Raw genomic sequence first — 13,061 nt, 5'->3', positions numbered from 1 at the left:
GCCATGTAAAAAGGAAATCAAACAATTTATTATACACTGCCGGCATTAACACAACACTCTGTTCCTCATGGCTGCGACCACCACCATCCTTCCCCCCCTGCCCCCAATACAAACATAAATTCACTTTTGTACTTGCAGTTTCTTCATCCATCCTTGTGTGTAGTGTCTTTTTCCTTATCTCTACTAGTGTTCAATATCATTTTACTAATTTTGGCTAATTTAAGGCAAGAGACACTACTTAAAGGATCCTGGCCTCTATATATTCTCTTTAGGTTAAGGAGGAGCCAATCACTTCAGCTCTGTTTGCCCAAAATCTGAGGTTGTCATGGTGTGGCTTGACATAACAAAGCCTCAGCTTGACCATCCAGGAGGGGCGGGGGTGGCAGAGGATGCAGAAATCTCAGACAAACTGGTTAAAGAACAGAGACCTTCCTCTTCACTCCTAAAATTTTTACCTAAACTGACCTCTCTCTCTCTCAATTCCTCTAGTTCCATTACAGTCCAGCATATGGCAGGGAGGTGGTGTTTCCTCTAAGACAATTCCCATACTCCCCTGTCATTTCAGTGGTCCATTCCACTATGTTCAGTTGCTACCAGTTCCTAGGGTTTTGAGTGTTGTATTAATGGATTTCTTATTTTAGAATAGTTCCAGATTTACAGAAAAATTGTGAAGATTATAACCATGTACACCATACCCAATTTCCCTTATTACTAATATCTTACTTATGTAAGGGGCAAATGTAAACATAAGTGAATCATCAAAGAAACAGAGTGAAACCTCACTTCTTTAGCATCTCAAATATACAGCAATGATGTTCTAGACCAAGTTGTTAGAGGAAAAACTGGACTTGATGTGGTATGAAAGTTCAGATCTTGAGCTGACCATCCTTTCAATAGTTTAACAATATTCAACAGTCTACCATGAAAAAGGAAATCAAATTCATTATTATACACTCCCAGCACTAACACAACACCATGTTCCTCATGACTGCGACCACCCCGTTGCTCATGACTGCTACCACCATCCATAACACCCCCCAAATCCAAACTTAAAGTTAACATCAGCTTCTTTTTTCCTTGCCAGTATTAGAAAGTTTTGAGAGAAAATCCCCATTCAGAAAGTTTTGAGAGAAAATCCCCATTCAGACTTCTCCTTGTCCTTATTCAAAGTGTTGGCTCCGTATACAATGGCTTGTCTGGTGCCCCAACTAAAGAAATCTACACTATTCCCTTCTCACATGCCTGCCCCTCTTTCATCCCTCCTGATCAGTGAAGCAGCGTCAAACCTCACTTCTCTAGTATCTCAAATATCCAAAAATGCTGTTCTAGACCATGATGTTAAAGGAAAAACCATACCAGTTGTGGGATAAAGCTGCACATCTTGAGCTGACCATCCTTTCAATAGTTTAACAATATTCAATAGCCTGCCATGTAAAAAGGAAATCAAACAATTTATTATACACTGCCGGCATTAACACAACACTCTGTTCCTCATGGCTGCGACCACCACCATCCTTCCCCTCCTGTCCCCCAATACAAACATAAATTCACTTTTGTACTTGCAGTTTCTTCATCCATCCTTGTGAGTAGAGTCTTTTTCCTTATCTCAACTAGTCTTCAATATCATTTTACTAATTTTGGCTAATTTAAGGCAAGAGACACTACTTAAAGGATCCTGGCCTCTATATATTCTCTTTAGGTTAAGGAGGAGCCAATCACTTCAGCTCCGTTTGCCCAAAATCTGTGGTTGCCATGGTGTGGCTTGACATCACAAAGCCTCAGCTTGACCATCCAGGAGGGGCGGGGGGTAGACCTGTACTCAGAAAACTACAGGACACTAAAAAATGAGATAGAGGAAGACATAAACAGAGGGAAGAACATACCGTGTTCATGGATTGGTAGAATCAACATCATTAAAATGTCCATACTACACAAAGCAATCTATAGATTCAATGCAATCCCCATTAAAATACCAACGACATATTCCACAGATCTAGAATGAACTCTCCAAAAATTCTTCTGGAATAAAAAAAGAGCCAGAATAGCTGCAGCAATCCTGAGAAAGAAGAACAAAGTAGGTGGGATCTCAATACCAGATATCAAGCTGTATTACAAAGCCACTGTTCTCAAAAGTGGCTGGTACTGGTACAAGAACAGATATATAGACCAATGGAATAGAGAACCCAGAAATCGACCCAAACCACTATACTCAATTAATATTTGACAAAGGAGGCAAGAGCATACAATGGAGTCAAGATAGTTTCTTCAATAAATGGTGTTGGGAAAATTGGACAGATATATGCAAAAAAATGAAACTAGACCACCAACTTACACCATACACAAAAATAAACTGAAAATGAAAAGAACTTAAACATAAGATTGGAAACCATAAAATTAGAGGAATCCACAGGCAGCAAAATCTCAGACATATGCCAAAGCAATATCTTCAGCGATACAGCTCCTAGGGCAATGGAAACTAAGGCGAAAATAAACAAATGGGACTACATCAAAATAAAAAGCTGCTGCACAGCAAAAGAAACCATCTACAAAACAACAAGAAAGCCCACTGCATGGGAGAACATATTTGCCAATGATATCTCTGATAAGGGTTTAATCTCCAACATTTACAGGGAACTCATACAACTTAACAAAAGGAAGATAAACAACCCAATCAAAAAACGGGCAATGGACCTAAATAGACACTTTTCAAAAGAGGCTATAAGGAAGGCCAAGTGACAAATGAAAACATGCTCAAAGTCACTAATCAACCGAGAGATGCAAATCACAACAACGAGGTACCATCTCACACCTGTCACAATGGCTATCATCAACAAATCAACAAATGACAGGTGCTGGCAAGGATATGGAGAAAAAGGAACCCTGTGCACTGCTGGTGGGAATGCAGACTGGTGCAGCCACTGTGGAGAACAGTATGGAGTTTCCTCAAAAAAACTAAAAATGGAACTCCCATTTGATCCAGTGATTCCATTTCTAGGAATATATCCCAAGAAACTTGAAACACCAATCAGAAAGGATATATGCACCCCATGTTCATAGCAGCACAATTTACAATAGCTAAGATTTGGAAACAGCCTAAGTGCCCATCAGCAGATGAATGGATTAAAAAACAGTGGTACATCTACACAATGGAATACTACACTGCTATAAAAAGGAAGGAACTCCTACCATTTGCAACAGCATGGATGGACCTGGAGAGCATTATGTAAGCAAAATAAGCCAGTCGGAGGAAGATAAATATCAGATGATGTCACTCATGCCTTTATTTTTTTAATCAAAAATCATTTAGAAAGCTAAGATAATGCATGCACTATCACTGTACAAGTATTTGATGATTTGGAACCACCCAGTCTCCATGCCACTTTTTTTTCCAGTAATAAATCCTGACTGCTTTTTGGGGATTGATTCCACCCTTGTCGTGAGCAGCTTTGATGAGACTGCCACTCAAAACGACCATCCTGCCTTTAGCAAAGGTTGGGTTCGGGGTCTCCACCAGGCCAATCAGACCCCTTCTCCCGCAGGCCACTGAATCTTTATTTATTTTAAAAAATATATTTTTATTGATTTTAGAGAGAGAGAGAGAAACATCAATGAGAAAGACACATTGATGGACTGCCTCCTGCAAGCCCCCAACTGGGGATCAAGCCTGCAACTGGGCAGGTACCCTGACTGGGAATCGAACCAGGAACCTCTTGGTTCATGGGTGGAAGCTCAACCACTGAACCTCACCAGCCAGGCAAGGCCACTGAATCTTGAGTGGACTAGCACAAGGCCAGAAAACTGGTTGGAGCTAACTGACTCCAACTACAATGCTCACAGGATGGTTATAGTAACTAAGCAATAAATTAACTCTTGCCACCTGCATCATTGGTGTTGCTATGGTCCTTTAGCTGCCCTTTCTGACCCAGGTTCTCCAGCTGTGCCTTCCATGTGGCGATCCACTCTATTTCTGTTCAGTAACACACACACACACACACACAGAGAACGGCACAAACAGTGAGAAAAAGGGGTTCAAAACTATAGTTCCTCTTTACAGTAGCATGCCACAGCTAAACAAAGAATGGAGAATCAGAAAATCACCACTTTCCATAAATCATGTCACAAATGATTCCATCAATGGCGACACACCTATTGATGAAAGTGAAAGGAGTTAAGGGGCAATTGAATTAGGTAGATAGGGAAAGGGGTAGGAGAAGGAAGAATCCTGGAGCTAGCTGAAACCAACAAAAAATGTGTTTTGCATCAAATAGGATAGGCAGAAAAACAGGATGGATAGCAGAAAAACAGGGTGTTTTGAAACAAGGATGTTTTTCTTGCAAGTGCAAAACAAAATGTTGCAAAAAGGCCAGGAACCAATCAGAGAACGGCACAGCCGAGATAGACCAAGAGTGGCCCTTTAGCCAGTATAAGGGGAAGAGCAGAATGCTTTGGGGGGGCAACCCATTTGACTTTCCCTCCTGAGCGGGAACCTGTGTTTGTTTGCAATAAACTCCTGCCTTGTTTGAATGCCTCTGGTCTGAGGCTTCATTCTTGGATTCCATGAGACAAGACCCTGGGAAAAATTCCTGCTCACCAGTTCTGGTATCTAAAGTAGTTCTTCAAAAAAAAAAAAAAAGCCCTAGCCAGTTTGGTTCAGTGAGTAGAGCGTCAGCCTGCGGACTGAAGGGTCTCGGGTTCGATTCTGGCCAAGGGCACATGCCTGGGTTGAGGGCTCGATCCCCAGTGTGGGGCATGCCAGGAGGCAGCCAATCAATGATTCTCTCTCATCATTGATGTTTCTGTCTCTCTCTCCCTCTCCCTTCCTCTCTGAAATAAAAAGAAAAAAAAAGAATAATCAAGCAGATAAAAATCCAGAGCTTTAGAAAAAAGAAAATCAGAATGGTAACAATGGCGACTTTTATGGAGTGTTTACTGACTACGACATTCACAGCTTCAGATACTTCAGATGCTTTCACTCATTAGATCTAATAAACACTAGGAAGGGAAGGTACCTTTGTGATCTCCATTTTACAAAGGCACAGAGGAGCCAAGAAATGTGCTCCAGGTTGCATCAAGGATGTGGTGTAGCCAGGAGCCACTCGCAGGCAATCTGAGGGCAGAGGCCCATACTCCAAGCGACTCCAAGCAGGAAGGGGGGAGAATCCAAAAGCATTTGCTGGGGAGTCCAGCGGCCTTGTTAGAACTGAGAAACCAAATTCTTCCTTTTGTAGCGAAGGAAGGCTATTTACTTGTTTCTTGGTCTCCTTAAAATAAAGTAAGATATGCTCAGAAGCAACATCAAGATTTCTGATATTCCAACCTGAATAGGGAATACTTCTATCCATCTAATAAACAGTGAATTGCAGAAGCCTGGAAGTTTTATAACAGCTAACGTTCACTGAGTGCTGACTTTGTGCCAGACTCTGTTACAAGCGCTTTAAATTTATCATCTCTAAATGTTCAAACAACCTTATCAGTAGGCACACTTACTATTCCCAGTGCGACAGGAAAACTAAGGCACAAAGAAAAGAACACTTGCCTACGTTGACAGGACTAGAAATTTCTAGAGCTAGAATGTAACCCTCGGGTGCTCTGGCTCCAGTGCCTCTCAACCATGACATACCACTGCATTTCCAAAACCTTCAGTGTTGGTGGTTCTAGGAGGGCCCAAGGGGCACAGCACGACATGCAGCTCTGTTTGCACAGCCTAATACAAAATCGATTTTACACTACTGAAACCAATGGCCTGTGTTTCCTTAAGGCAATCCTCCAAGAATTTAAGTACCACGAATTTAAGGTACTTTGAAGGACAGATTACATCGCTGGTTAAATTCAGTGTGTGCTTTAAAATTCGTTGGAACTGGGCTCGGACTCGTAAGTCTAACCAGGAGTGTGTGAAATAGAAAGCCATTCCACCACCAAATAAAAGGGGTGCAAGGAAAGCACTAAAGACATCTGGTTCCAGAAAGCAACGTAACGCTCAAGGACTAATGGGGTGTGTAAAAAAGACCCCTGGGCCAGCTTAAACGGGCTCCTATCGGCCAAATTTGGGACATCTGGAGCACCGAGCGGAACAACTGAAATTGATTATAACATATTATGTAAATAAAAATACCTGAATCCAGTGATACTACGAACAGTGAGAGAAAGGGGTTCAAAACTAAAGTTCCTCTTTACAGTAGCATGCCACAGCTAAACAAAGAATCAGAGAATCAGAAAATCACCACTTTCCATAAATCATGTCATAAATGATTCCAAGGATTATCAGTGAATACCAAAACATCAGGTGAAAGGTTGTGATTGGACAGGATTTTCACAGCATCAAAGATCACATACTGCTTGTAAGGGAAAAAATTCACTCCTACAACTGACATCTGGGTGTAATCATGAAAATAAGTGCCCATCAATGGTTGAATGGATAAAGAAAATGTGGTATGTGTGGGTGGAGGTAAGGGGCAAATGTAGGTTTGCAGTAGTTCATATGGAAAATAATACAATAATTAATAAATAATAATACAAGAATAAACTGTGTTTGGCAAACTCACAGCTGTCAACCTACTGTTGCCCACCATGGGTGTATGAGTGTGTGTATGTGTGTGTATGTGTGTGTGTGTGTAATGGAATGTTATTTAGCCGTAAGAACAAATGAAATCTTACCGTCTGTGACAACCTCAATGGACCTTAAGAGCATTCTGCTAAGTGAAAAGATAAATACCACATGATCTCAATTACATGTGGAATCTAATAAAATATCAAGCTCATAGATACAGAACAGATTGGTGATGGTCAGAGGCCGGGGAACGGGAGTAAAAATGGGTGAAGAGGGTCAAAAGTACAAATTCCCAATTATAAAATAAGTCACAGGGATGAATGTAGAGCATGGTGACTACAGTTAATACTGTATTGCATATTTGAAAGTTGCTAAGAGTAAATTAAAAGTTTTCATCACCAGAAAAAACTGTAAGTAGGTACAGTATAGATGTTAACTACACCTGTTATGGTGACCATTTTGCAACATATACAATATCAAATCATTATATTGTACACCTGAAAGTAATATAATGTGTGTCAATTATACCCCAATTTAAAAAAGCATAATCTCAAAAGAGGTTATGTTCTGAAAAATTAAGATCTGAGAATCTTTAAACATTCATTGAAAAGTTAGTTTTTAATGAAATACAATTTTTAAGATACTGATTTCTCTATGCAAATATATACTTAAAAATATATTGGATCACCTGTAGTGCACTTACAAATAAGTCCAACTAATTTCTACAACTCAGATTAAAATGATTAAAAAGTAAAGTCCAGCCAGTGTGGCTCAATGGTTGAACATCAACCTATGAACCAGGAGATCATGGTTCAATTCCGGGTCAGGGCACATGCCTGGATTGCCAGCTCGATCCCAGTGTGGGGTGTGCAGAGGGAGCAGATCAATGATTCTCTCTTAACACTGATGTTTCTATCTCTCCATCTCCCTTCCCCTCTGAAATCAATAAAAAAATACATTAGAAAAAAAAAAAGAGAGAGAAAAGTCCTTATGTTATTTAGTACTATTGAAATGTTGAGGAAACTATTAAAAACAAACCCAATAAAAATCTGGTGAATTTTAGCACTTCTTCTGAAACCACACAGATTAAGAAAAGGGTGAAGAGAAGAAAAGTAACAGAAATACTGTACGCTCCAGTTGTAAGTGCTGCTGAAGGTGAAGATGGGGAGGAAGCTCACGGCAGACACCGCACCAGCAATAGAAGGAGTCTGCACAGGACCAGCAGTGGAAGGTCTTTAAAACCTCTTACAAATATGTATTACCTTATAGACAGAGTACACTTTGAGGGAGCTGAACAGGGTTCACTTGCTTAGAGGAAGAGGAGAAAGAAGATTCAGAAAAGACTAAAGGAGCAGATACCAGGAAGCACCACGAAAAAGGAAACACCCTGCCCGACTGGCATGGCTCAGTGGTTGAGGGTGGACCTATGAACCAGTAGGTCATGGTTCCGGTCCCGGTCAGGGTACATGCCTGGGTTGCGGGCTCAATCCCCAGTAGGGGGGCATGCAAGAGGCAGCCAATCAATGATTCTCTCTCATCATTGATGTTTCTATCTCTCTCTCCTTCTCCCTTCCTCTCTGAAATCAATAAAAATATATTTAAAAAAACAAACACCTAATAGTGAGTGCATTACCTTGGAGGGCAAGTTTATGGAGGAAAAAAACATTGGAGCCCTCCTGACCCAGATTACCTATTGAGGGGAAAGGAGAGGTGGGCAAAGGATATTTAAGAAAATCATCCTTTTGGTAGCAACAGAGAAATTTAAAATTTTTTTAATTAAAATTTTAATTTAATTTAAAAAGTGTAACCATGTTATGAGAGGAAGAAACAAACTCAAAAGGGAACACTAGGGGTTGAAACATTTCTAGATTTTAGAAGAGCTGCCACGTGGTTCAGAGGACATAACCAGAGAGCGAATGGTGGTTATCTGGAGACAGATTTTAAGACAGATAAAGAAGAAATATGCCCTAACTGGTTTGGCTCAGATCGTCGGCCTGTGGACTGAAGAGTCCCAGGTTCAATTCCGGTCAAGGGCATGTACCTTGGTTGTGGGCACATCCCCAGTAGGGGGGGTGCAGGAGGCAGCTGATCAATGTTTCTCTCTCATTGATGTTTCTAACTCTCAATCTCTCTCCCTTCCCCTCTGTAAAAAAATCAATAAAATATATATATATTTTTAAAAAGAGTAACAGTCACTCCCAAAGATGAAATACAGGCACACCTCAGGGATACTGCGGGTACTGTTCACGACCATCACAATAAAGTGAGTATCACAATAAAGCAAGGCAGTCTCTTTGCTGCTGGAGGGTCTTGCCTTCCATTAAAGAAAAAAAAAAAGCCACATCTGTGAAGCACAATAAAGTGCAATAAAATGAGATATGACTGTCGATTTCCTCAGAATGTGGTAAAGTTCCTAGAGAAAAAAGATATTACCTGGTAAAGAACCTACCTCTTCTTTATACATCTGAGTAGCAAATATAAGTAAAGTTGGTGACATACTATAGTTTCACTAACAGCATTACCAATGTAGGATTGAGGAAAACAAATGTGGAAGAGAAAGTTGGTTCGTCAATGGATATAGGAAATGAGTATCTTTAAACCAGTCTGTGTCCCACTTCAAAAATCCATGCATGTACACACATACCCACACACACCCCACAAATATTTGGTACTCTACTATTTTGTCTGAGACTGTCGTCAGCAGCAGGACACCAGAGAAGCTGCTACACAGGAGATATGTTTACCACGTAGAAAGTCCCAAACTAAGAAAAATGTAGCAGCCCATATGCTTGCATTTATACATGTGACTTCTCACTTTGCTGCCTCAAACATTTTTTTGAAAAAGTTTTTTTTTTTATCTATCTTTATTGCAGAAATACTATGTTATAATTCCTCCTACAGTAAAACACTATATAAATCATATCAGAGTGAATAATCTTTTCAACAGCATGACTTTTATGTCAACCTTAAGTGAAATTTTGTACATGCTTTGGATAGAAATGAAGGGATAGATGGAGTTTCATACACGGGTCAGTCTGCATCACAGTCAAGGTAAGAGCAATGTATGCAGCAGGGCAAGAAGGAAGGATCCAATCAGACAATCAGAAACGACTGCCGATCGATCTCATGACAAAAGGTCAATCTGCTGCCTCACTCTACACATTTCTGGTCCTTTCGTGTTTCTTTTACAAAGCTGGAAAAATGCAGACCAGTGTCCATAGTAAAAGCTGTTATTTTACCTATATGCAAAAAAAAAAAAAAAATCAGATTTTGAAGGGAACTCTTTGAAGTGATAAAGAGATAACAGGCTGGATACTAAAAGCCTCAGAGCGAAAAGGAAGTCTGAAAAGTTCTAAGCATGAAGGAGTCACACTGCGCAGTTTACTGAGAAAATTCAATCTGTGGGTCTGGTGCACCATCTGGTGACCATTCAGGGCCTATGCGTCAAAATTGCCTGGATATTTCTGGATATTTTAGGATGCCATCACAACCTACAACAATTTGCAGGTCTTTCTGAAAATTTTTTTAAAAAAGGATTTGACCTAATTGTGATGAAACACAGGGAGCAGTTAAGGTGACAATAAAGAGTTAGATATTTCTCACATAGTACCTCGAAGGAACAAAATGCTCCTCCCCCCAAACGCCACCAACTTGAAATATAAAATACAACTATTTATGCCCTTTTCACGTATCAAAATAAAAATTTTAATGATAGCATTCTGTAAATCATAATTAACAATACTTGGTTATTGTGAAAGACTGAGTGTATACACCAACAGAATTGCTTTGGGGATTCATGCATTTTAGCCATAGAAATATACACATTTTCCCCCATGCATTTTTCTTTTAAATCAGTGTTACTTGTTGCTGCTACTGTAGTATAGCAACTAGAAGTTTCCCAATTGATTACAGAGTCACAAACATTTACTCAACCAAGCTTTTTACCACTACTTTCAGCAACCATGCTGAAACAGAAATTCCAGAATTACTAAATGAAAACAAGAAAGTGAATACAAAGATGTCGTACACATCCTCAGAGGTAATAATGTTTACTTTAATTCTTTCTCAATCTAGCCACAAGATTTTTCCCTTACCTACAACTGAGAATTCATATTTAACTCTTTCAGGACAAGAAAGCCTAAAACGCTTGAAAGTGCTCTACCTTACATCAAGCTGACTTCACCGAATAAACTCGGCGTGCAATTCCTTTCACCTTTTTTGGAAAGGGAAAGTGGACAAGAATGCCTAATGCCCCCAAATACTGCATAATAGATAGGAATTTAAGCAACAGATCTGCCCCCACCTCCTAGGAAGGAAAACAAAGTCACACAAACATCTCAACAAAACCAGGAGGGCAGAGGCCTCTCCAGCGCCTGGCGGGTCCAGGGAAGACAGGGGCGGCCTGTACTCACACAGATGGCGAGAGCTCCTGCCCCCATCCTCGCAGAAGTGGCTGGTAGAACAGATGAAGCCCAGCTGCAAACATCAAAATGACAGCAAAATACTGAAGTTCCACCCAGTGGAGATGCTTTGATTTGAAAACCAGCTTCCAATCCGGAGGCCCCACCGTATGCGCAGAGCAGCTCCTAACATTTTCGGAAGTGTGGCTGTGCTTCTCTTTCGGTTAAACCCACATGGCTGGGAGGACTGCCTGCAGTTGAAATTTGATCCACAGCCTCTAGTATTGGCAAGGACAGGGAGTCATGTGACACGAGTCTTAAGTCCTGACATCTTTTCTAAAACCTGACTTGTTAGATGCCACCCAGACAGGCTTCTTCCTTTTGTAAAATGCTGACTAGCTAGTGGTATTCATTAACAGAACTAACAGTGCAGAAAGCGAAAACACCAACTTGCTTCCTTGTTGCAACTCATTTCTAAGAAAAATTCACACATTTACACTCAGGTTTCCATCTGCAGGCATATTCCTTACTTTTTGGAGGCAATTTCACTTCTGTGGCCCCCTAGAAACCAGTGAAATTCTATCAAAATCTTCCCTCCACTCTATTCTGTAAGACTTGTCCTTCGTGAAAATGCTCTATTTTGTGTAGCTGTTACTTTACTGCTTCTAATTACTTTCAAATAATCTTATTCACGTGTACCAGTGATAAGCATAAAACAACATGCTTCCAGACATCCATAATTCTAAGTATGTGATTTAGGCTGGAAAACTGGCCTCTTCCAGGAGCTTCCTACTCCATAGGCTGTGTCATAGAAAATATGACAGATTTTATAAGTTCTAAATATTTGAACTAGTAGCTAAAATATCCATTTCATATAAGCCAGAAGGAAACTGTACTATTTTTAGGACAAAAAATGTAGGGGGTGGCCCTGTCCAATGTGGCTCAGTTGGCTGAGTGTTATCAGTGCACTGAAAGGTTGCCAGTTCGATTCCTGGTCAGGGCTCATGCCCAGGTTGCAGGCTCAATCCCCAATGGTGGTGATGGTAGTGGGAGTGGAAGGCAATTGATGGATGTTTTTCTCTCACATTGATATTTCTCTCTGTCTCTCTCTCTGCCGTTCTGTCCTCTCTCTCTAAAAATCAGTAAAAACATTAAAAAAAAAAAGTAGGAGGTGGGTGGAGGTGGAAGTAGTAGTATAAGGGGGATAAATGGTGATGGAAAAAATAAAATTAAAAAGAAAAAATGTAAAAAATTTTCTACTTTTACCTTAATACAGATTTTATCACTTCTGTTTCCTATTTACCCATTAGAAAACTAGTCTGATTAGTAAAGAAAATGCTCATAAAACCTTTTTCAAATACTTTAAAATTTTGTCTTCTTTTTCTGATTATGTAAGTATTGCCAGTCCACGATGAAAAGTAAAAGCCTAAAGGTTAGGTCACCTAAAGACAATCATCCAATCAGTATTTATTTATTACCTACACTGGGGCAGGCACTATGCCATGTCATGTACAGAAAATGATAAGAAAGGCATGATACCTTCTCTCATGAATTATTCAATGGGAAAAGAAGGAATAAAAATAAGTTAACCAAAGTAAGTAAATACATCTTTTTGATTAGTAAATGGAATGGTGCTAATAAAGGAGCAAAGATGAAAGTAGTGAAGAATAACTGAGGACAGCCAGTAACATTTAACCTATCTACGCCCAGTCTCTTTCTATACTTTTTTTAAAAAACAATTTCTAATAATTTTCTATCCTAACTTTTTAGCACTTCACATTGTATCAGAGGCATGCTCACATACTGTTAAATGCTATAAACAATTTTAATAACATGTAATATTGCATTCTTTAGTCATTCTCCCATTTTTATTTTATTTTTAAAAAATATATTTTATTATTTCAGAGAGGAAGGGAGAGGGAGAGAGAGACAGAAACATCAATGATGAGAGAGAATCATTGATTGGCTTCTTCCTGCACACCCCATACTGGGCATGTGCCTTTGACCGGAATCGAACCCGGGACCCTTAAGTCCATAGGCTGACGCTTTACACATTGAGCCAAACTGGCTAGGGCCATTCTCCCATTTTTAGACATTTACACAGTTTATGGTTT

The 13,061-nt window shown here is 39.9% G+C and overlaps 1 protein-coding gene across 3 annotated transcripts in view; it reads right to left on the bottom strand.

Annotated features, from left to right (window-relative positions):
* FAM13A (family with sequence similarity 13 member A) overlaps nucleotides 1-13,061 on the bottom strand; it is a 282,952-nt gene that overhangs the window by 250,677 nt on the left and 19,214 nt on the right. For 2 of the 3 annotated variants that reach the window (XM_059665511.1, XM_059665518.1), the window contains exon 1: nucleotides 10,960-11,172. The exons of the other annotated variant lie outside the window; for it this stretch is intronic. In XM_059665511.1, the coding sequence (XP_059521494.1) occupies nucleotides 10,960-10,986 (27 nt within the window). In that variant the 5' untranslated portion in view covers nucleotides 10,987-11,172. Of the gene's footprint in view, nucleotides 1-10,959; nucleotides 11,173-13,061 lie in introns of those variants that run through there. 3 annotated transcript variants of the gene reach the window in all.

This window comes from Myotis daubentonii, chromosome 1 (assembly GCF_963259705.1).
Source record: "Myotis daubentonii chromosome 1, mMyoDau2.1, whole genome shotgun sequence".
Lineage (NCBI taxonomy): Eukaryota > Metazoa > Chordata > Mammalia > Chiroptera > Vespertilionidae > Myotis > Myotis daubentonii.
Note: the sequence above shows the minus strand (reverse complement) of the source record. Positions and strands in the feature narration are given on the sequence as shown.